Source organism: Manacus candei, unplaced genomic scaffold (assembly GCF_025592945.1).
Source record: "Manacus candei isolate 608988 ecotype Guabito, Panama unplaced genomic scaffold, ASM2559294v1 h1tg000008l, whole genome shotgun sequence".
In the NCBI taxonomy this organism is placed as follows: Eukaryota; Metazoa; Chordata; class Aves; order Passeriformes; family Pipridae; genus Manacus; species Manacus candei.
In genome coordinates, this window is record NW_026138056.1 from 29,507,484 (window position 1) to 29,532,987 (window position 25,504).

General features: G+C 40.0%; 1 protein-coding gene across 5 annotated transcripts in view; it reads right to left on the minus strand.

Annotated features, from left to right (window-relative positions):
- The window catches only part of ZNF704 (zinc finger protein 704), a 130,456-nt gene that overhangs the window by 19,800 nt on the left and 85,152 nt on the right, over positions 1-25,504 (minus strand). For 3 of the 5 annotated variants that reach the window (XM_051770280.1, XM_051770298.1, XM_051770268.1), the window contains one exon: positions 9,082-25,169. The exons of 1 other annotated variant lie outside the window; for it this stretch is intronic. In XM_051770280.1, coding sequence (XP_051626240.1) covers positions 25,058-25,169 — 112 coding nt within the window. In that variant the 3' untranslated portion in view covers positions 9,082-25,057. Of the gene's footprint in view, positions 1-9,081; positions 25,170-25,504 lie in introns of those variants that run through there. One more of the 5 variants, XR_007900282.1, reaches the window with a different exon arrangement.

Sequence of the window (25,504 nt, forward strand, 5' to 3'; positions counted from 1 at the left end):
GAATTAAGATGATTGTGTCATTAATCAAATAGTTCATTCTTCTAGGAAAAAAAAAGTTAACTTCTTCATAGTTGCATTTTCCTATAAAACTTTTTTGGTGCAAGTTTTAAAGCAGCTGTAAAACATGGCATATTTGACAATCATCTTCTTATTTATGGACCTTAGTACAGACTAAGGACAGACTCAGCTCTTCAAAGTTTTGGTTAGGAAAGAAGTATTCAAATGTTTACGGAACAGTACTATTATAAAACGGATTAATCTTTACCATAGATTTCCTAGACAGAAATGTCACTTCCTGCTTGATTTTCCCCTGATGTTGATCTTCCCCTCCAGTAACTGAGTACTGTCAGCAGCACAAGCAGAAGAGCTCCGTTGTGAAAGAAGAAAATCAGCACAGCCACAAATTGTCAGCTCAGAACAAAACCAACGTCTCAGAAGAAGGGCTGAGGTTGAAGAACACCATTCAGAAGTTGCGAGAAGCCAGATTAGTTTGAAATAGACCAAATGGCAAGGAAGTCTTACCAGAAGTCTTCAATAATTCAGCTTGCACAATATAAACCCTGTATTTTTATCTTCTGTCACAAGTCATTAGAGATGTCACTTTCTGTTCAGAGAACCTCACTGCTGACTGTACCTCAGTTGGAGACATGGCTTTTCTAATTTGATTTGTCTTTGCCTGTGCCTTAAGACCATTGCACTGAATTTCCCAGTGACAGCTGCAGTTAAGATGTCTACAATCAGAATTCAGTAATTGTTCCTGTCTGTCTGTCTGAAGAGCTATGGTAACCAAGTGTTTCATCTGGTGTCCATGTACATCCTTCTCCCCTACAGCCTTTGTATCTTGTGCTCTGACACTGTTTGAAGTCAGCAGGTGAACAATACACACTGCAGAGTCTCCTTTCTGAATTGTGGGATTGCTGTTGCCAGCACCCTCTCCCCTTCCCCAGATGAAACCTGGAGTAACGGGGAGGAGTCACAGCCTCATACTCTGTCCAGCTTCCACTTTGGATAATTACACTCTGCTTGTCTGTATTGCCTTTGCAGATTTAACTAGGCACAGTGCACAACTCACTTCCCACTGGAGCCTACCATGCAGTGTGTTGGGTGGTTAATATATCGTTCAGCAAGAAGGTGGTAGATAGCCTTTGTGTATCTGCTGAAATGCAGGCTGTGGTCATCTGAGAGAAAACAGTGTCTGAACAGACTGAGCACAGCCTTGAGTCTTCAGGCTATGAAAAAAGAAAAGTCCTCACATCTGCTTCTGAAACCTGATTCCTGATGAAACATGCACCACACAGACTCAAGATCACCACCTTAAGATCAGAAGACAAAACATCAAAACCCAAGACAGACCTCAGCAGCTAATGGTTCACTTCTCCCCCTTATGATGGGGGACACCTTGCTCAGGGAATTGTAGTCCACTTACCCTGTGAGAGCAGGCCACTAAGGGATTTCCCCGCACTCTGCCACTCTGGGCTCCTGGCAGCAAGACGCTGCCCAGGAATTTCTAACACCCCAGGAAATCCAAGCTGCCAGAACGGCCTGTGAGAGCCCTTCTGCTTTGTACAGCTAACACAGGAGAGGCTGAGCAGAGAGCTCCAGAGCCCATGTCTCATGGGAGCAACAGTTAGAATATCTGTCTCCCCTTTGTGAGTGTCAGGCACATCACCACATCAGACAGAATACATTCACACACATATTTCATCAGTGCTCTACATATTCTGGCTCCAGCCCCACAACCCATCCACAACTTCTTGTTCATGCTGTGAACTAGCAGACTGGCTACACACCATACCTCTTACCAGCCTAACTGAGGTAACTGCTACCACTATTATTTCAGTAGCAACGCCTGCAAAACGTTATTTTTCTCTTAAAGCCCAGGAAATCATAACACCACTACCAAGCAAAAATAAACCAACAGAGTCTCTTTCCTTCTTTCTTCCCTTCTTTCATCAGTTAATCATAAGAAACTTGAATCACTAAGGAAGACAACCTACTCCCCCTACTACCAAACTTGAAGTCTTTGAAGTCTCTAAGCTGGGGCATCCAGCCCTGTGAGTCAATTCATGTCAGCTGTGCCCATCCACACTTCCCAGGAGGGCAGCTGCCCTTTGCAAGTCTTCACGAGCCTCCACGGTCTGTGATACACCCTCTGCACGTAACGCTCTCCAACACTTGGTAGCCATTTGTTGACTTGCTGATGCTAATGCTCTGTGAACCCTTATCAGATGTATTTATTACCACAGTTGTTAATGTTTTGGGAAGGCACAGGCTGGCTTGAGTTCAAAGGAGAACCACAAGAATGGAAAATAAGCCCTGAAGGTGCTTATTTCAGGAGTCTGACTAATGCGTCTTTCTAAAGAGAAGGTTGAAAAAGGCAACGTGGTGAGTGGGTGTTGATACTCACAGCTGCAAAAGGTGTTTTAGCACAGGCTTTTCAGTTCTGCAGAGCAAGATCTAGTTCTTGCTCTCGATGGTAGAGCCAACAATGTATCAAGTGAGGTGTATTTCTGAGAGGGAAATGTAATCAATCACTGGGGGGTGGGGGGATGGGGTGTGTGTGACTAATTGTAATGGATCACCAGGGAGCACAGAGGGGCATCAATTAACTCACTGTTGTTTGAGATTTTAAAAAGAGAGAAAGAGGGCTAAGATGCTTCATCTGAGACATGACAATATGTTGAGGAGAGTAGTGCATGTCAAGGATGTGAAGTAGCAACATCCTGAGGTCTCTTTTCTAACTCACTAACATATGCAAATCCTTTGTGTGTTTTCAGTGTAGTCTGTGAGTGTGGCAGTGTAAAGATGTTCAAGGTCATGTTGTGATCTAAGAATACAAGAAAATGAGGTGCTGCATCTTACTACTGGATTTATTTGAATGCAGAGCAGCATAAGAAACAACTGTGGCCCTGTTTAATTCCAGAGAGACAGTGCTGCATGTGCAAGAGCTTACAGCAAAAAATCTAAATGCATTTTGTCACTCTCATCTCTGCAGATACTTTGGTTCATGCTTATTAGCACAAAACTCATGCAAAGGAAAACAAAATGAAATCACTTACTGCTCTTTTAAAATTTCAAATGGCTCTCCTCTTTACAAGAAAGGGGATAGTGAGGACAGCATAGAGTGGTGATGGATGGGAGTTTGTAATTGTGGATGTGGAAGTCAAGGAATGACACAGAATAAATCTAGAAAGGGAACTGATATTCTGAAGGATATGAATAGCAGATGTTCTTTATAGCCAAGGAGAACAAAAGCTCAATTTTTCTGGATGATGTGTTGCTTCATGGAAGATTTGGGTAGGCCAGGATAAGTTTAGGTGATCTGCTAACTCCTTTCAGTGGCTCATTTTTCCTGAGCTCACTGTAGCTGTTTGACAGGAATTCAGCCTGTGTGAACAAGGCAAAGAAGAAACTTTCCATCATATTCTATGTTCCTTTTAAAATCCAGAAGTTTAATTAACAATATTCACACTACTTAAACATTTTGTGGACTTTGGTATTTTTTGACACTAATAAGTTTGGGATACATACATGCAGTTGACTACTTCAGACCATCCAGACTGTTCTTTCAGTGTTTCCTTTGAAGAAGAATGCAGATGAGACTTTCTTACCATCCAAGACCAGTATGTTTCATCCACTCTGAAGGACTGAGCACAGCTAAGACAGTATGACCCAAAATTAGTGAGAAGGAGAAAAAATGGCACATAGGGCTTCACTTGGTCTTGCCTGGTGTCAGCCCTTTGAGAGAGTGGCTGCCCCTGAGTGGGGAGCTGCCCTCCCTCTGCAGAGGGATGGAGCCAGGCTGGGCTGGGCAGCAGAATTTAGTGACGGACACACAACTCTGCCTGGACTTGAGAGACTTAAACTGGAGACACAATGGGAAATGAAGTTGAAATAAATCTGTGTTTTTACATACATATGCAGCAGTCACACAGTCAGTCATATGGCAAGAAAGCATGTACTGCAGTGGATCAAAGAGGAAGAGCCTAGCATGAGATTAAAGGAGGATAATTGCAAGCAACCAGAAAGTTTTATAATAGAGGTGATAATAATATACAGCAGAGGAAGGAAACTGCAAGGAACAGAAATGAGGATAAAATGCAAATAAGAGATCCTTTGATCCTTCTGGCTTTCTCCCTATATAACAGAATTATTTTATCACCCACTTACTTCATTTCCCTTCCACTTTCATCTTGCTTTCCTCTGATAGCTTTCTAGTTCCCCTGCCCCGACACTACACCCAGTCTGCCTCCCTCCACATGTCTTGTAGCAGTGCAGTGCAGGATACATCTTTATCAAGTGCCTGTTCTAAATATGAAACATCTTCAGTGAGGGATTTTGACTCTCATTTTGCTGCTGACTCTGGGAAGCAGCAAATCACCTCAGGAAATCACCTCATGTAGTGAGCCACATGGTCTAAGTTCAGTTTGAAATGCCAAAACTCTTTACCAATATTCTGGGAGAAAACACAAATATTTAAAGAAAAGAGAACCCAAGAAAGAAGTGGCCTGGGAGTGGGATTTCACAGATATTTTTGGAAATTTCTGACTTTTACACAGCTGTGGAAGTAAACATTTCCCTTCCTCCTTCCTTCCCTTATTCTATATCCTGTTTGGTTTCATAGGTCAAGAGGTCTGTGACCAGAAGGAAGGAACCAGCCCCTTCTATGTCCTCCTAAAGCGGACATTATTTGAGTCTCTAAGGAGAAACCTCTGCACTACAGCCCTGCAAAAAGCCTGGTCAGCCCTGGCTAAAAACTCAGGCTAAACTTGGTTACGTGAGTCACCACTTTGCTAACTTCATACCTCAGACATGACGGGAAATAACAGTGGTGATACTAATATACACCAGACCAGGGAACCTGCAAACTACAGAAAAGAGGGGAGAAATAAGGAGAACCAAAATAAAGAGACAGTTTCTGCTCCAAGATGGATAGAAGGTGTGTTGATGGCCTAAAAAAGACTTAAAAGCGTATCTGGCAGTGATTGCTGAGGGTGGCTTGCTCTCTGCTCACTGTGAGGGGGTGAGACTTTAAAGCACAAGATCTGCAGCTATAAAGGCTCATGTTTGTGTTTAAGTAGCAGTTCCAGCTGTGTGGGAAGATGAAGACATCCTTATTGTGCTCCCATTTTGGAGGGTACACTTGGAAGGCCTGCTTTATACATAGTGCTTTTTCTGCCAGTGCTAGAAGAGCAAGGCTGCAGGAACAAAACTGGTCCCTCTTCTGAGGTAGGACTCAGAGCACCCTTTTTGTTGAATGCTTGTATGGGCACTGTCAGTGAGTCTTGTGGCTTTGAGGGTAGTGGATGCCCTGCACTGGCTGGAGAGTGGGTGAGGTGTGTCCTGGGGACTGGGAAGCAGGTCTAGTGGGACAGGTATAGATGCACCAAAATGAAAGGGTACCTGGTGCAACTGGACTTTAGAGTGGGCTAAGAATGTGATTAATCCTGTCCTCCTTGTCACGGCCGTCAGGTTTTGACAGTTCACTCCAGGTAGAGCTACTGGTTTCTGTTTCCTGTGACCTTCAATGGGCTCACCATTGAGGGATGTTATTAAAAATATTTGGGTTCCCACTTACCAAGTCATCTTCTGATCATCTGGAGCCTAAATGGAATGGGTGAAGTGATTTGAGTGATATGGACAAGTGCTTAGAGGAGTGAATAAAGGAGATGTGCAACAGATATACATCACTGTGACAGTCGTGGTGTTGGTGTGCTGGTGGGAAATGGAGCAACAAGGAAGTTATTAGAGACAAGAGAGCTGGACTTTCACAGATTACTTAGTCAAATGCACCCAACCACAAGTAATGAGAGAGGGATGCTCCATGTCTTGCACACACTCAGATAACTCAGCATCGGTGATGGTACAAACACAGCTCTGATCTGCAAGGGTGAATGACAAAATTCCCAGTAAAGCTATTGATAAACCTTTGCAAATTTAGATAAATCCTCAAATTTAAGAACTGGTTTTACCTGATCTATTCACCATGTTTAAGTGTTGGGTAAGGTGTGGGATTTTGTGCGCTCAAGAGTTAAACACGAAAACTTAAAGGGGTGTGGGGTGTGTGTATTCCTCTGGGACGTGCCCTTTGTGTTCCACGAGTTACCAGCCTACCGGTATTTCTCCAACCTCGCCTGCTTTTGACTCTTGGCTACTATTTTTGGCGACTGCAGATTCCTTGCGTACCACAGGAGGTCAGCACTAGATAAGTTTGTACCTCCAGTGAAAAAAATGTTTCTGATCTTGAGAATGCTCAGTTCCCACCTGGTGAGCACCGAGTTGCTTTTGTTAACAGTTGGATGTAATACAATTTCAGGCCGCACATCTTTTTAACCTCATCTCCCCCAAAAAAGACTGTTTTCTTTGTAGTTATTTTCCCTTTTTCTGCATGTTGTTATATGTATATGTATAAATGCTGCTTATAGTGTTAAGAAGGAAAGACAAAAAGCCTGCAAAGCCAACAATATAAAAGTATAAAAGTCAGGGAAGGAAGAGTAAGTTTGCGTTTAGCCAATAGCCAAAGGGGAATGTTCACATACTACTGAAAAATGCTGAAATGAATGTTTGGCAGACTAGTGGTGGTTAGAGTCAGACTGAGACACTTGGAGCTATTGCAGATTCTTGGTTAAAAACAATGCTGGTGGTTAATCCAGTCCTTGGTAGTGGTTCCTCCCTTTCTCATAATCTGTAAATTTCATTTTGTTTTTACAGCCTGGCAAACAATGAAGTCTTGTCTCAGAGCAAGAGGTTTGTACTACAGTCACCACAAGGCAAAGCTGAGACAGTCAGGAGAAATTTGCTTGTCATTTGCCTTGCATTGAAATAAATGTATTTGAAAACTCTTCTCCTTCCCTAGAAATTGTAAAAAAAAAAAAAAAACCAACCAAAAACCTGCATCTGTTCACAGTGGTATCATCTGGGGATAAACCAAGAGAGTATAATTCAGGAAGGTGCAAATTATTTCTCTTTCCTCTTCAAAGCTAAATTTAGAACATAAATCTTAGCATAATGTTTACTTTTTATTTTGTTAGCCAAAAAGAGAAATGTAGCCTAGTCTTCAAACCAATATGACAATTTTTATAACTGAAATATTTTTCTTGGCATCATAAAAATGAGTGTGTGGGAGAGGGAAGAAGGAAAGTTGGCAGTTTAAACAAATAAACTAGAAAAAAATGTGTTCAGTTAAGGGCACCAAAATAATATTAATTCTCTAAGTGACATTTTCATTGCTAAAAAGTTGCTTTTGGTGCAGTGGATTTCTACTAGGACCTCACAGCAGAAATGATATTATGGATATAATGATTCTGTAAGGCCACATTTGGAGGCAGTGGCATAAAACAAGACAATAGCAGCATGCGAAATACATAATGCACAGGACATTTCAACATAAATTGTCTTCTTTCAGCTAAGAGAATTTGAAGTCTAAATTTGAATGCAGTGAATTATTTCAGCTAAAATGAATGAGTTTAGAGGAAGTTACTAATGTAGCCAGAGAAGGAATAATTCTGTCTCAAAATTTTCTATAGGAAGTAAATGAGGATGTGAAATGTTCTAAACCAAGGTAGTCACTTCTTGAAAGTGTTCAGAATGGGCTCAGAAAGAGACAAAACTCATGCAGCAGTGGACAGAGGGGAGCATAAGTATTGAATTTTGGGTTGAAATCCCAACAAAACCCTTTAATGTAGAAAACATTGTTTGAATAAAGAGAACTCTAACAGCCTGTCTGGCTTCAGAAACATCAATTACAGCAGAGATTCTTATCTCTTAAAGTGACATTTAATTAGTGGAATTTAATCTGAAATATGAGATTATCTCAGCTGGTTAAAGCATGGTGCTAATAAAGGCAAAGTTGTGGGTTTGATCCCTGGATGGGCCATTCACTGAAGAGTCGGACTTGATGATCCTTGTGGGTCCCTTCCAACTCAGAACATTCTGTGAACTTCTGCAAGTATGACTAAAAATGCTTTCTTGCTGACTTCAAATCCCTTCCTTTTTATATCTACAGCAATCACCCATAGGATTCCCTGCTCTAATGATAACAAGTCAGACAGCTCTGGGTACCTGCCTGCGAGGAGTGGGGCTGTGAAGACAACCAGCTCCTCCAATAGAAGCTACAAGGTGTGCCGCTCACTCCAGCAGCGCCTGGAATCTGCTGGATCAAATGCACGTTCAGGAGGGGATGGTTTGGACAGGTCCAGCTATAGCGCCCATGCAGGTTGTTGGGCAGCAGGGCAGGGCCTCTTGGCCCAAGCTGTTTTGCCTCTGGCTTAGAGAACAGGTTAGTTTACAGATCTTCACGGGAGATGGATGACCAAGCGTGTGTGTGTGTGTGGCGAGGAAGTGTTGCTTGAAGGGAGGAAAGTGTGAACAGAAGAAGAGTGATAAAACCACTCATTAAATTTAATAGCCTTGCTATTTACATTGGAGTTGGCATTGCAGCAGTGGTTAGGAATGCATTAGCCAAAGGAAAATCTAAATATGACCTAACAAAGCTAGAAGGGGAGTTGAGAATTGGACGGAAATTATACTAGCTTATACTTTTATTTTTTTTTAAGAAACTACTCCCTGTTTCAGGAATGTCTCTCCAACTTGCGACTTTCAAGCAGTAGATTCATTAGCTTTACCATGAGAAAGGCATACCCTGGTCAAATGATCCTTTGCCTGTCAGGAACGTTCCTTGTTGTGCACATGGATGTTGCTCCTTGGCTACCAGGGAAGAGCAGGACAGGGGAAGTGTTGTAAGCATAATGACCAGGATGACCAGCATGAGCATGGAAGTGGCAAACCACAGTCACTAGCTAAAGGCTGCACTTCAAATTCACAGGGCTAAAACTTAAAATTCTAACATTCCTGTCTGTGTGTCTTACTCATAGTGTCTAAATATTGTCCTTCTGATCAAAGGGAAGGAAATCAGTCCTGTTTGTAATGAAGTCGATGCAAAGGCTCTCACTGACTCCAGCTGGTCCTTGGTTGATGCGCTGACATTCATGTCTGTAAAAGAACTGAAGTTCACATAAACAAGTAACAAAAGTTGTACAGAAGGGGTTTATTACATGAATAATTTGACATACTCCGCGGCAGTCTGATATAAGTGCATTTAATAAAGGTTTTGTGGACATCATAACAGTCGGAGTATTTCAGCTGAACAGTCAGTATTTGGCTGAATTCAAGCCAGTGCAAACCATGACATAATCATAAACAAGGAGTTACAGGTCTACAATGAGGTTAGACTAGATAGCAACAGCATATTTATTGTCACATCAAAGCATTACAAAGTATTAAAGCCCAATATTTCAACTATCTCTAAAATGGTATTTGTACAAAGCTGTCATAGATACCTAAATGTAAGGATTCATCTCATCAGTAATGGATCATGACTTGATTTTTGGGAGTTATTTCAATATTCAAAACTATTTGGGGCAACAAGAAGAAATGTAAACATCTGACAGTTCTTTGAAGGTCCCTTCTGAGAAAATACATTGTGTGCCACAGGAAAAGTGCATTCTAACTGGTGTGCCTGCTATGGCCAGTTTGACTCACATTCACTTAGCACCAGGTATTTATCCATTTCTGCAGTAAAAAGTTAGAAAATCTTTGTATTAACTCAGAAAAGAGAAAACAAAGTCAAAAGTTTTTTTTTCTTCTTCTTTTTTTAGAGGAACAACAATTAAATTAACCCCCCCCCAACATTTAAACAGTTACCTCTTATGTACAAAGGAACCAAGAGCTAGCAAAGCGCATAGCCACTGAACAGTCTTTATTATTTTTTTCCTTCAGGTTCATGTACCTGAATATATGAGCTTATTTACAGGTGGACAGATATCCACAGAAGTAATAATCAGAATACTTCTATTTGGCTAAAAGTTGTATAAAAAAAGACAAAACACTTTGTTCAAATACTTTCCAAATATATATATATATTAAAAGTATTCAGTATTTCCATCAGTGCCAGAGTTGGAAGCTCTTTCTCGTAAAAATTTAACTTTGTGATAGTAAGTGACAGCAAAGGTCTGACTGTGTCAGTCAGAGCTTTGATCTGAGGAACTGCAGCTGGAGCTACCCCGGGCCCACTGGGCAGTTGCAGATTGCAGGGAAATGAATCCGTGTCTGTGTTGCAGTGACAGGCAACATCCTGGTAAGGGTGACCTGCCCCGCTCCAGGGAGTCTCCCATCCATGCTGGGCACCCCTGTGGAACCCTCTGGGGCAGGTCCCCTTTGAAAACAACCACCCAAAAACCTCTGAAGTAGTGGAAATATTCTTTATGCAAGTGGACAACTAGCATGGGCAGGGAGCTCAATAAATGGAAAAACATAATTGCCACACTAATTCTTGTAAAGAATATAAAATTAAAGGCCTTAGCCCATCAAATACAAATACATACTGCAAAAATATTTTTCAATTCAACATAACCTAGATGAGTGCTCATCTCTGGATAGATAAGAATACTACTGCCTTCATACTGCTATCAAATATTTAAATAGTTTGCATATAAACAAAATCTTTCTTTGTTGTTGACTCCAGGCTTGCTTTATTTTAAAGCAAGGATATTCTCAATACTTCTACTTTTTAGGTCTTTCTTTCTGTAGGATAAAGTGTAAGAAACACATTTCATTCATTTTGTAGATTGGGCTGATGTATATTACAGCAACAACTCAAAATTTAAGTAAGAAATGTTGCATGCAATATCTTTCTCCTTTAATTACACCAGCTACAAGAACAAGACATCCATTTTCCATCTTTCCTACTCCCTTCCAACAGAAGGTATGCTAAAACCAAGACATCCATTTTCCATCTTTCCTACTCCCTTCCAACAGAAGGTATGCTAAAACCAAGCTCTCATCCTTCATCCCTTCCACATCCCAGCCCTGAAGTCCGAGCAATGATCAGGATCAAGGGTTGAGTGTTTTGAGCACTGTACTGCCCAGGGCAGCAGGTCTCAGTAGTAAGACCACAACCCCTGAGGAGCCATCCATGCCTCCCAAGTGCTGCACAGCAGCATGGGGAAGTGATGGGTAGAACGAAACCAGGCTGGTAGGGTGGCTAAAAACGCTGTCCCAGCCCAGGTGCAGTGGCTCCTCCCTGGCACAGCTTGACCGAATGTTGCTGCAAACTCCTACTGACCCTGTGTGAGAGCAGCTGCTGGTCCCACTTGGCTGCCCCAGTGTCCAAGATGCTGAGCAAGAGGGGCTGGGGCAGGTCTGGCAGAGCCAGCACAGATACCACATCCCTGTGTTTGGCCATGCTGGGCCTGGGAGTCCCAAGCAGTCTCCCGGAGCATTCCAGGTCCGGGCCTTGGCCACAGGTCCCCATCGACTCTGCTCCTGGGGCCCTGCTGCTCAGCATTCCCGCATCTTGGGTTTTTGGGGAGCAGAAACAAGTCAAGAGACAAACAAATGCTAAAGGAGATGGGAGTACCGCCAGCTCCTGAAGTTCGGGGGTTGCTAACCTAGGGGAAAGGTTGGAGTTGAACCTATTGAAGATAGAGTATGCAGCTGTGTGAAAATGCATAGTTTGTATGTATACATTCATTTACAAAGATCAAAGGAAGGTTCTTTGCTATGTAGTTTAATTACCATCTACTTTTAACAAAAATGCAAGCTGACAAAGCTATAGGAGACCCGTTAAACACACCGCCTGGGAGCCAATGGTAGCTGTATGGCATTACCCAAATAGAGAATTAGCTGCTTTTTGCTTTTTTGAGATAATTTAAAGTAGTTTTTCATTCAAAGACTGTTGTTTCTGTAATAATGTATTTTAGGATTTCAAGAGGTTCCTATTCAATCATGGTCATCTCAGTACAGACATACCCTGCTTTGAGGGTTAAGAAGTAAAAGCCCTCTAAGACAAACAAGCAAACCAACAGAAACCTGGTTTGACCTATGGCATGTGAGCTAGATCAAAAAACGATTCTTCTAAACTGCTGAAATTCTAGTTCAGTAGTGAATAGTATTTCTTTGCCTTTTTTTTTTTTTTTTTGTCAATACCTGAGCTAGTATTTAGAAAGTCCTATGAGTTTGCTCACTTCCCATTTATTCAGTTGGACACTTTGGAACCTAGCTGCTTCCCATGAGGAATGTCTGTTGTCCTGAACATCCCTGAACATAACAGTAATGTACCAGGCAGGAGGGGCTTAAATAGAAGGAGAAAATCTTGGTTTAAATGATCTATTTAAATGTTGTTTTCCATTTGCACTTTTTCTGGAGAAAAATTGCTTTGTCACTTGTGACACTTACTAAAACACAGTGGTTTGCTACTAAATGTAACTTTAACAAAGATGACTGCTCTTTGCTAATCAACGTGTTCTATAAATATTTAATTCAGCAATGAACTGACTTTTTCAGGGTACTTTATCTTCATGGTTGTTTCATGTACTTAATTTTTACTTGGGAATTGACTTAGATTTTTTCTTGCAAGTTTTATTCAACCTTATCAATGGAAATCGCACAAAAGCATTTCTGAAGCTAGAAAAAACTAATAATCAGAGAACCAGGATTCACATGGAGAAAAGTAAAATTATCAAAGCATATTCTGCAATCTAAAGTCAAGAAACATTGTCTGTAGCTAGCAAACTGATCATTCCCTGGGAAATGAAAAAGTAGTAAAGACTTTTTTCCACATAAACAATAAATATTAGAAGTGCAAGAGGATGAGATTTACTCATTCTAAAACCCAGTGACCAGAAACAAATTATTCATTACCTGAATTACTTGAGGGAAAAAAAAAAATCTTTCTTGATTTTTGTAAAATGTTACTCTGTCCAAAGCTCATTTAGTGCATTATTAAAACTCAGGAGCTTGTGCTTAGCAAATCAAGAATTCAGTAGTCTTTCTTTAAAGTTTCGAGTTCAAGCAGATACATCTCAGTATTTTAACTCAATTATTTTCATTAACTTTTAGGCATTAATAGACACATTGCTTGTTTTGTCAATGTTTTTAATGTAAGAAAAACATCTGAAATGTTTGGAGTGTCCTGACTTGTACTGAGAATGACTCCCTAGATATCTGAAGTCTACTGCAATGCTCTTGGATCAGCAGGCAGAACTGACTCAGATGCAGACACAAAGATTTTAACAGTTTTTTTCATATGAAGTAACAGCAAAATTCTTAAGAGGAATTTTGGAGAGCCCAAGTCTGTGTGGTTTTGATCTAGCACTAAAACATTTTCAGTAGCAATAGATTGCAGGGGCTTTTTGATTAGTTATGGCCAAGGTCCTCTGAATTCTGGAGTTCTCCCCAGCTTTCAGTGCTAAAGGGAGACAGTGGGAATCTGGAAAAGGCCTGAACTGTGGCATTTTGTTCTGGGGGGTGGGTTTTTTTGTGTTTTTTTTTTTTTTTGTTTGTTTGTTTGTTTTTTAAGAAACAGAAAAGAAAAAGCAGCTGCTTCTTATAAAAACCATTTTTTTTTGCTATGTTCAAGTCCATGGAAGCACCTTATCTAAATGTGCTGTGCTGGCCCACAGGCTGCCCCCAGAGGGCAGAATCCAACCAGACTGCAAAGGAGTAGCATCTACACACAACATCATCTCTTCTAAGCCTTCCTTCAAACATACAAGGAAATACAACAACCAGTCAGGCAACAGAGCTGTTATTTGTGCTGCCTAACAGAGCACCACCTTGGAGGCCTGTCACTGCTCTTGCTCCTCAGCTGAACACAGAGTTTTCAGAGACACAATGTGCTGATACAAAGGCTTTAAGCTTAATTTTCCCTGTAATTCCAAGACCTGAGCAGTGCTGTGCAGGCCTCATCTCCGTGGTAGGATGCACAGGGGATATCAGCCTATGCTTTCTCTTCAGCACAGGGATCAGGTGCTTGCCAATGTCACGCACAAAGCTTGCACACCACTGGCAGTGCACTTGCCTCCCTCCAGGGACTCCCAGTGGTTCATGAAAGGACACAACAGCTTTACAGCATGCAGAAATACCTGGATCATGCCCATCCTTTGCAGGCAGAACTGCAGGTTGATTAAAAATGGCAAGATGATGTATTTGCAGCTCAATGTGAGACTGCAGCCAGGCTATTGGAGCAGCAGTCAGCTTTTACTTTTATGTATGGATGTAGAAGTGAGAAAGCTGAAAATCTGAAAGTCTCTTAAAAGGTACTGAGGACTCCGGGAGGTGGCCAACTAAAAGCTTTTGCAGGGATTTCACAGGACTTCCAAGCTGTGCATGGTCTGTGCACACACACTTATCAACCTGGGAGAGGGGAGCCCAGGAAGGGCTCATGCTGGGAAGAAAGTATCGCATTGCTGCCTTCGCTACTATGTGCTTTGTTTTCCCCACTTTTTTAGGCGTGATTTGGAATAAAAGAGTTTGGTACGAGGTAAAAGTCAAAAAGGTCTTTATTTTTCAAGGTACTCCACAAGATTTGAAGGGATTCTGTGCTGAGGCAAAGTAGCTGCTCTTTGTTTAAAGCGCTGAAACTGGCATCTACAAATTCTTAAGATAAACTACATGCAGTAGTATTAGGGCTTCAAGTTTAACACCAAAACCAGAGGGAAGATGAGTTCTTCATTAGCTCATTTAGGAACAAAAGGATTGTCTTTAGGATACTAGTTCCCAAAATTAGTGCAGATGAAGGCAGGAAAAACCAAATGGAAGTACCACTGCCAACCTGGCAGTGGGCCTGTAAGTGTAACAGCTTGGAGCGCTGCTGTTTAAAGCAGGAAAATCCATACTCGCACAGGGCTTCTGCTGGTGCCTTGTACTTGCACGAGTTCAGCCCCTGCAGGGCTACGGAGCTTCACAGGCACCCACTAGGCAGCACTGCCTTAGCACAGTGGAGAACACAGCTCTTTGGTGGTTAAGTTAAACTAATTTCAACTTTTCTGTGAGCTTTTTTCTTTTTAAACTGGCCTATTAAATAGTTCCACACATCTTTAAACTACACTAGGCTGATTTTTTTTTAAAACTCCTATCAATTAAACTAATTCAGGTTTTGCCTACAAGCAAACTCAATGTCTAGAACTTCGTCTCCTGCTTATTCATATTCTGTTTTAAATCATGATATCCATTAATGTACTGAATTTACCAAATGGTAATAAATTTCAGAGGTATAGTATTTCTCAATGTATCATTAAAAATGTCTCTGATCTAAACATATTATTTGCTGCATGTTATGGACTTCGCAATTTTATAAAAACATTTTACTTTCATGGTTAATTTCTAGTTAAATCTAGATTAACAAAACCTTTATTGTTTAATATATCAAAAACACACGGCCCAACAAGTGAAAAATATATATAAAGTGCAATGCAGAGCAAATTAAAAGCTCAGCAATTTTACACTGAAGTTAAAGAGGAAATGCTCTGGTTCTAAAAATAATAATCCAGAAAAAATGTTTTTAAAAGAACTTAAATTTACTTTATATTTTCTGAAACAAGACTGGTAGGAAAAAAAGGAAGAACAATGTAGGCAGCAGGTCTTATAAGATCTTAATGAGACCCCAGCCAAGACAGGGTGGGATAAAGGCAGTATTATCATGCCTGCCACATGAAAGAGCAGAGGTACAAACCCAGCAGGCAGTATGCTTTAGGCATAACCTGGGATACTTCTCTGGTGGGTAGGAAGAGCTTCTTCAACAGCAGCACAAGCTTATGCCAACTTAATATGCTGTGAACTGCAGTGTTAGGTGAAGTGTAGAGGTCTAAATCTAAAATAATATTCCCCAAACACCTCTACTGACAAAAATAATATCTGGCTCCTTGCAAATGCAGGGGTGGCTGGTGCCATGTTAGAAATGCCCCTGGAACAGTGATGAGGCGATGCCCTCTTTATAAAGGTCTACTAATAAAACACTAACTTAGAAAGGATAAGAGTTGTGAAAGAGTTGGAAAGAACCTCCTTTACATGGGGGTCAAACTCACATTTGCCTCAGTTTAGGGCTCAGTGCTGGGTTCCAGCAAATCTTTGGGAAAAAGACTTGGTTAAGGTTACAGGGCTCTGTTAGAGCCCCCATGGGAGCTGCAGCATGGGTCTGGAAGGAGTGAAACAACCCCTTCTGATTTCAACATTGACAATACTGTAATTTATTCAGTGACTTCAACATAAAAGTTCACTCACAGTTTTATTTTAATCTTTGAAAACAAGAATATTCTTCAAAAGACTGTTCTGTCCTAAGAACATGCCATGAGTGTGTGAGGATAACCAACCTCCCTCAAGCTAGACACAACAAAGACAGCACTTGCTCCAGCCAACAGCACATGGACTATGGTGGTGACTCCCTTCACAGAAGCTTGGCTATCCTGAGAGACCTCCCTCTCCCTGGGCCTGGTATCAGTATCCATCAGTAGGATGGATTACAGACTGAATGCCACTTGCTTAACAGCTCTTAAATCTGTCACTAAGTGACACATCCAAAGTACTGCCACTTTGGTATTACCAGAAACTCTTCCAACAGCTGTGCAAAGGTGCCAAGGTACATATCCACCCCTCTCACAAAGCCTAACAGCAAAATCCTCAGGCACTCAGAAAGGGAGAGTCACAATTTCACGCTCCCAATTCCATTGGAAAGTCACAGAGAAGAAAACGCACATGCCTTTGCTCTACAACCACTACCCGTGTGAGCACTCCTTGTCAAAGCACGGGAACAACTGCAACTCTCTTGAGAAAATCTGTACTGTTTGGAGTACTATATGATCTGCATTCTGCTCTTAATTGTGTAACAAGACTTCTTATCAGGCTTGTAATTTAAAAAAAAAAACAACCAACCAACACCACAAAAATCAAACCACAGAACTTCTGTAACTGACTTCAGACGAGTTTCCTCCTACTGGGATTCAATTCTGAGCAATTTTGTTTCAGGTCTTGCCTGACTGGCTCAAGCCTCTTTTGACTAAGTTGTCTCAAAGTTCGAGTTTGTCCCTCGGCGCCTTTGCTAGAAGTCAAACAGGGAAACAACCAAAGAGCCTTCTGTTCAACAAATCTGATTATTTCTGGCTTTCAGTTAATTCTGGACTCTGAGCACAAGACAAAAAAAAGAAAGAGGGATAAGAAGATGACGTGTGTGTCATTATCTAACAGAAGAAAAAAAAAACCCACCAACAAACCCCTCCAGGAGTAGGATAGCCAGATATACTGTACTTGGCAGCCCTACTCCACTGACCCCCCAGTGCAGATGGAGGGAAGAAATATGTGAGTGGAACTTTTAGTCTGACTGTTCAAATTTTTTTATGACTGAACAATTAATCCTCAACATAATATTTTCCCATAATCTTCTGCTTGTATGAACTCTCCACTTAAGTCAGAGCAGATCATGTTGTGTGATCTCATTCGGACTGTACAGTGAATGAAGTGAATGAAGAAGCCTCTCCATTTTAAAAGTTATTTTCAAAAGAATACAATTTCAAGCCAAATACTGCTAATTTGGAATGTTTTCATGATCAGAATACAAATAAAATCCAGTAAGAAAATGCGAGAGACAAAGCAAACACTGAACATTGAAGTAAGCATTTTCATGTCACCATGGGAAATTTCAGACTAAACTGTGTCTGTAACCAAGGGCAAGAGATTTTTTCTTTCCATAATCCAGAACTTGTATGGCTTTGTAAAGGTGTTTTAGGTTACTTCTGCCATGTAAAACAACATACCACTAGTCTATGCGATTTACAGTTTCCCCTCTCCTCCTTTTGGTTCTTAGGAAATCCCAAATCCTGTTTCATAATGTATAATAAATGGTTATAATATTACACCAACATTATAATTTCAGAGAGGTAATAAGATCCCAGTGCTATAAAAGTCAGTTTTCAGAGAGTGCACATTTTTCAGTGATGTACAAACACACACCACTTGTTTCCATAATTTAGCCCTTTGTAAGTATTGCACCTGGTTAATAAGGCTACTGTCTATTTTCTCTTAATACTAAAAATTACGTATAGACAACATAATTTGTGGTTTAAAAGCACAGTATTCCTAAAGTGTTTAGGTAAATTCATTTATTTCCTTGCATACTCAGAGCTCCTATGCCTCCAGTTCCCTGGAGGAGTGTTGAGTGTACAGGGAGTACAGATGGAACGATATAAATTTATATAATGTGACCTGCTTGTGTTCAAATGAGTTCCTTTGAGTTTGATGGCAAATACACGGCTTTTACAAACCTAAGCAATGCTGAAATGTGCAGCTGAACTACTCTTCTTTCTCACTTTCCCTTTTGCAATGCAAAAAATAATAATAAAAAAAGAATTCTCTAAATTTGTCTGGTCTTCTCAATACAACGTAAATTGCATAAAACCAGGAAAAGATAGATTGTCTCACAAAGTGCATATTTCAAACAAAGCTATAAGAGTACCTGCTCTTGCTAAGGACTGATTTCACAGGAGCATAAAAATGTGTGCCAAACTTTAGAAACACGGAGAGTCTCATCAGCAAACTCCGCAAGCTGAGGTAAACACATACGTGAGTGCTCTGATGAACCTGAGCCTACACTTCATTCTTGAGTACCAGTAGTTCTACCTCTGCACAGCCATACTTCCTAATTTACAGATTATGTGCTCCCCTTCCCCGAAAGATTTGCTGGCATCACTGTAAGAATTAGTTACTACAGTTAAATACTGATACTAAGAATTTGGATACCATGTAAGTGCTATTTACATTTTTAGGTCCTAATACTGAAGATCCTGATTTTTATTCACTTCAGTATACACATTTGGAATTTGCAGCATGGATCTCTGGACACGGGAAAAAGTTGATAGGAAAAAACGACTATGGATCAAAAATTATTTTTCTGTGTAAAAGTAAAGCAAAACTGAGAATCTTCAAGATTTGAAGAATTTCAAAATTCTAGTTAACACAGTTTGATAAAACCCTGGGTTTACAGAAGCCGATACCTTTGCAAATAAGAAAAAAAAAATGTGGTGGCATGTTTTCTTTTTAATTTTAAATAATTAAATTATTATTTAAATAATTTTAAATTTTAATTAGCCCTTTTCAAAGTGTACTACACAACTCTCCAGGATATCGTGCTGACATAATGCTTTTTTGCTTGCTGAAGTCATTTGGTAAGAAGTAATCCAATTACAGACAAAGCATGCTTTGACCAAGCAACTATATAAACAAGACGCTTTTATATTTACAGAAGATCCTAAAAAGATTTACACAAATGTATAGATTTACATTTTTATTAGGTTATGGTTCAAGCTCACTTTCTATATTTTTATAAGCTACAACATTAAGTAGGATCAAGTTCATCAATTAGTGCTTCATTCTCATTTTAATAATTCAAGTACTGATATATTGCTCTTTTAATTTTGCCTAAAATAGAAAAAAATTCAATTTCCTAGCAATCTTCCATTCAAATAAACCCACATCCTGCCTTCACAGCCCTCTCATGTTCCCTGAGGAAATTTGTATTAACTATCTCTTATTTCCCTGTCTTCCCATGGCAGCTTTCTACAAACATTTTAGTAATTTCTGTTTATCTGGACATTAAACATCATATACTAATTGCTGCACGGTATCGCATACAAAGATAAGGACTTCAAAATCAAACCTGAATTTTTTAAGAGAATTGGCAAACAGTAAATACTAATATTCAAACATTTTTTAATGTTTAAGTCCATCTTTAGCATTGAATCACATAAAGAATTTGGATTTAATTTTGAAACACCACCTCATGAGTACAATGTTGTGTATGTGCCCAAATAGCAGGAAGCTGAAACAGTATTTTTATTGCTAAATTCATTTCCCTCAAGGGTATATTAGAGACCTCACATTCAGATCAGAACACGTAAGGAGAATCATTCCTGGTGTTAAGATGTGTTAAAAAAACCAGCAGAACACCGGCTTGTCAATTTATCTAGTCCTTTCCATTTCATCAGCTGAATGAATTGTACCTGTGAGCAGGAGCAAGCATCAGAGCAACCTGTATTTTCTTCTGCCTGGTGCCATCAGAAACAGGCTGATTTCTGTTCTCAGGGTCTTTCTGGATTGCTATTACAAATGGTCTGTGTGAAGCACAAAAATCATGATGACTGCTTTTTGTATTGATGAATAAACTCAAAAAGTTGCAAGTGGAAGATGTACACTCCTTAAATCCCACATTTGACAGAAGTGAGAGCATGGTTGATGCAAAACGACTGTAGTGCAAGATGGAAAAGGCAGCTCAGGTGGCACTACCAACCACAGGTGTACACACTGGCTGTTTTGCAAGCTTGAAGCTTTTCAAGCTCCACAGGGATGCAGACAAGGGCTGCTCACGGCTAGCAGATACAGAACGTATTTAAACCCTCAGCTTGGTTGATTTTGACGTATGACTTACTTTCTAGCTATTTTCTAAAGGTGCCATAAAACTCTGCTGAACTTACACTAGAACAAAATCTACACTATGATGCTTTACAACTGTCCAGTTATCTACCAGAAAAATCCCGACAAATGCAGGTTAAATCCCATACTCCACACTGGTTTCAGTTCCAGTGCTACCATCTTACAGGAAGATTGAATAAAATATAAGACGAAGATGAGACTTGACAAATGTTTTCATATCAAAGTGTTTCTAAAAAAAAGTGCAGCACAACTTTCTCCAGCAGGTGCCTATAGTTTGACCCAACAAAAAGAAGCCTCACTGGCAACCACCTATGTCTCTGCACATGGCTAGCAAGCTTCTAATTTCATGTCCTGTTTCTGACACGGTGTTCTAACATATTTACAGGCAGGGGAAGAAATAAATCACTCTGTATTGCCACATTCACAGTGATTGTCCTGGATTCTCAGTAGGGCTGCTTTAGCTGGTCCCAGGCCACAGCAACCAATAGAAAAACATCCTGACTCACTGGGTCAGAAGAATAAAGTCAGGGACAAGAACATCTGGGACACTGCACGCAGCTGGAATCTGTTCCAACATGCAGGTTCTGCAACAGCTTTTGGCTAAAGCTTTACCTCCTGTTGTGTTGCCTATCTAGTCATTATCTTAAAAATAAAAAGGGAGAAGGAATGAAGACAGTGATGTCAGCAAAAGTGAACAGCTGCAAGGAACTTGTAGATAATTAGATAGCTAACGTTGATACAAGGCTAAGGATTTGGAAAAAGTAATTGGACACACAGGCATTCTGCTCAGCTTATTAGCACAAGCATGGCTAACATGCCAACAGGTACATGCTAGGTGATGACTGGTATTGGTTAAAAGTAAGTGTAAACTTCCAGATTGGAACAGAAGAGTTTTTACTCACTTTTGCATCTTGTATATCCTGTTACATTTGTGCAAGGCACTAGAGAATCAGGCACATTGTTCTGTGTGGAAACCATTTTATGACTAAGATGATCTGAGTTTTAAAGTCCAACAGTTTCATACAGGAGCAGTTGGAGCACAGTCCCATATTAAAATTGCTATTAAAATTTTCCACTTCTAAAATGATCTCATTTTACAGATCTTTCAGGGGATGGGGGAATGGAGAAGTGGGAAATAGCTTTGTTCTAATAAGGAAACTGCTAAAGAAAAATATTCGGGATTAATACAGTTGATCTCCCCTCTGATACTGATGTTGGCAATTTCTGTTACCAGTATCAAGAAGTGGCTAAATACATAATAATAGTAACAATAAAACAGATCTTTACATTTTTATATCAAGTTCTGGCTCTCAACATATATGAACCCACATCCAAATCCCTGCAGCACACAGAGACTGGGCGATGTGCTCAGGCCATTCCTTCTGACTTCCCTGGGAGGTCAGAGACAATGACCTACCTCCCACAGAGAAACAGAAACTAGAGGAATTGGCATGTACTGATGACAATAAATGACCACAGCATTCAGGCTAGCTCTTCCTTGGGAAAACAAAGAAATCAGACTGTTTTGGAGAGGTCAGTGCAGATGTGCGAGATAAATCAGGTGTCAGGAGGACAGCAATGCAGCTCAAAGCAACACAGAAGCAAGAGACTGAAAAAAGGAAGAGGTTACTCCAGATTATGCTCAGTACTGCCAGCAGAGGAAAGGCTTTGCTGACATTTCTGTCCTTCCTAGGTGTGTCAGGATCATGAAGGGATTTCGGTGGGCACTGAAGTGCTCATGTGACATGAAGTGATCGGAGCTCAAAACACAAAGCCACTGGTGCAGGCCCAGACAGCCGTGCTGTCCTGCTATTGTGGCCTTGGGTGAGACGTGGTAACTCCAGAAGTGCCTACTTATGAATCAAAATGCCACAGCCATAAGATCCAAAACTGATTTAATATAAACTGCTGATTAAAGATCGTGTAAAAATACTGGTAACTTAGTTTTGTCCTGGCAGGATTTATCAAGTACCTTTCTGCCCTCTGCCTTGCTGACACCAACTTTCTCTCCTGTTTTGATGGTTTGTGGCTTTTGTCCTTTACATAATCCATATCCAATTTGTACCAGAGGGCAATCTGGTCTGGTGACAAAACCATTCTTCTGTGCAGAAATTCATAAAGAATAATCTTATTACAACAATTCATAAAGTGCCCTTGGGAAAGGTGCTCACAATGCCATGACATTATAGAAACAATATACAATCTGACACATTATTTTAAAAAAAATCCTCCAAAGCAAAAAGGAGGGGAACAACAAATATATAGGCAAATACTGTTAGTCTGACAACAGTCAAATTAATCATGGAATGCTTTATAGTCTTGGAGTGCTTGTAAAAATGGGGGGGGGGCAAATTGGCAGGAGTATCTTGGAAAAGTCCTAAATATTTTAAGTTCTATCAAAGTAAGTACACCACCAGTAAGCCCTGTGTTTGAATATGAAATGTCTGTGAATTACTATGAGGTATTTTACTATGGAAGCTGAAAAAATACAACATCTAAAGAAAACCCACGACCCACATTTTACTAAGAGGAAAGAAGATAATACAGTGGTTATGTATATCAACTGACCCTTAGTGTCTTGATTTTTTCTATTTGTAAAGAAAACAATCTTTCTCCTCCCTGTTGATTCCAGATTTTATATACACATATAAAACTATATAATATATAGTTTTACATATATGTATACACACACATACAAAAATACTCATACACACATATATGTGTATATATTTTAGGGTCTTACTAGCTTTCAGAGTCTATTTTTCTTTTTTCTTAATGACTTAGAGAACACAATTGGGAAAAAAATCAAGTAATTGCATGCATGCAAGCATATCTTGCCACTTGTGCATGTAAATTACACAACTGTAAATAACTGCAGAAATAGCATGCTCAAATTAGGCACCTGATTGCCCAATTAACTTGTTCACAGAAAATCAGATGATAACCTTCAGTATCTCCTATTATAGATTTTTCTTTTCCATGCTACCTTACTGAATCCATAGTGTATATTCCAAACAACTGCATTGTTATTCTGTGCTTTTACACAGGCACAAGCAGCACTGCACACTTAATAAAGCTATCAACTGAACTTTGGACCAGATTTCAGAAAGTTGTTCAGATATTTAAAAGTTCCCTTATTTCACTGAGAACAAGCCAGCTCAGACAATTTAAAAAAAAAAAAAAATGAAGAAAAAGATTTGGTCTAATTTTAATTGGTTAGAATATTATGAAAGAAAAAAAATAACCCAGGCATTTGCAGCCCTTCATGCTGCAATTAATAGGCAAAGTTTTGCTTCTGTGTCTTTGATTTTTTTAAGATGTCTTGTTTTCTTTTATAGGCAAGTATTATTTAACCATATACATTCATTTCCTAGTAAATCCTTACTTTATTTTTGCTCTGAAATAATCATTAATTAACAGTAATTTGATACAAGTTGAGACAGAACACCAGCTTGCCGCACTCTGGTGCGTACTTCCTAATGGACAGAGAAAGTAAATGATCCAAATCTATCAAAGTACTGCAAGCAGAGAGACTTTTTCATTTGTATAACAAAATGATTTAAGAAATTGATTTTTACCATAAATAACGTTGTTCCTTTGCTGTGGTACTTCTTTTTCTGAGATGATGTTGTGGAAAGGGGGTATTTTCTTTACCAATTTTTTGCATCAAATAAATCTTAGTAGCTTTAACAGAAAAAAAAAAAAAAGCTGAGCAAACCATTATCTAAAAAAAATATCTCTCAAATAAGAGAAAAGGAAGCAAAAGCAGAACTGCTGGGCTGGATCATGTCCCTGAATAGATATTACAAATAATCATAGTGGCTGCAAGTACCAGTTCTTCATAGGCCTCCTGCAGCAACAGCCGTGCTGGTCCTACTGTTCATACTCTCTCAGAAAGGGGAGAGTGGTAAGAAAAGCTACTGGACTGCCAATATATTCTTATGGGTTTCAGTCAAGCATCACTGGCTTTCTTCTCTCAACTTCTCGTGACAATATCTGCTGGTGACTTTACACTGCTGCTTTTCTTCCTCTAGAGGGTCAAAATCCAATTTGGTACTTATATTACTTTGTTCCACTCCACTGGTCTGTGACTGGTTTAAAAATCTTCCAGGAGCATTGCTTGTCCTTCTTGCAAATTCAGATTTTGCTTTTCCCCTATAAGCAAACAAACAAAACAAACAAACGAAAATCCCAACTCCTCCCCACATCCCCTTTCCAAAAATATATTAATGATCATTCATATCAGGAGAATTATTTAGCAGTATCCAGTCTCAGTACAGCTTTTGTTGAGAAAACTGTAGCTTATACGACTCTGAAGTGTTTATTAGAAAGCTTTCAAAAAGATATCTTCGTTTCAGGAACAGAAAACTTGATCAGTTTAGCAGATACAGATGTTCACAGCACAGAGACTGAAATGGTTAAAAATTATCCTAAGGAGCAAGTAGCTCACGGAGTTAGCAAAATAATTAACTTTTTCCTTTCTTTTACAGAAAAACACTAATAGCTGCTCTGGTTTCCATGCTTACTAAGACAGAATTTTGTTGTATGTTCTTGGTTTTGCTTTTTTTTTTTGCGCTATTGCTCCACACAGGTTTTAATTAGTGCTTCTCCTTGGCTACAAGTGCTTCACTTTGAAATACAAAGCTCTTTAAAAAAAAACAACAAAAAACATCCCAAAAACCCAAAGCCCCCAACACCACATCACTGGAGGGGAAAATGGGAAGTGATACAGTGCAGTTGCAGCAATCTGGTTCTGCTGTTGTCCTCCCCCATCCCCAAATCCTCTGCATAATTTCAATTGTTAGTCGATGAACCTTTGGCAGGCCTTCTTCCATCGGCAGGCAGTACACCACATATCTCTGTTCTCCATCCCATAGACCTTCCGACACTTTTTCCCCTCCCCTCTAGGCTTCCTGTCAGAGAGAAAGGGAAGCTCGTTAAGGAGATACTTTAGTAGCATTGCTTTTCACCCTAAAATCAGGACAACAATCTCAATGGAGTGCAGCAGGCAGAGAGCCCTGGGTGTTTCACGGGGATTTGGGCTGTTTTCAAGTCAGCTGGGAGCTAATGAAGCAGACAGACAGTCATAGCCGTGACTCCACAGCTCTGAGGGACCAGGCCTTCTCCTCGCCTGGCTTCCACAGCCTGTGCAGCAGCTGCTGAGCCTTCTCCTGACTTTAGCCAGCAACTAAACCTGGACTAATAAATTGTAGTTTAGCCACATGAAATGCCTTGATGGACAGTCATA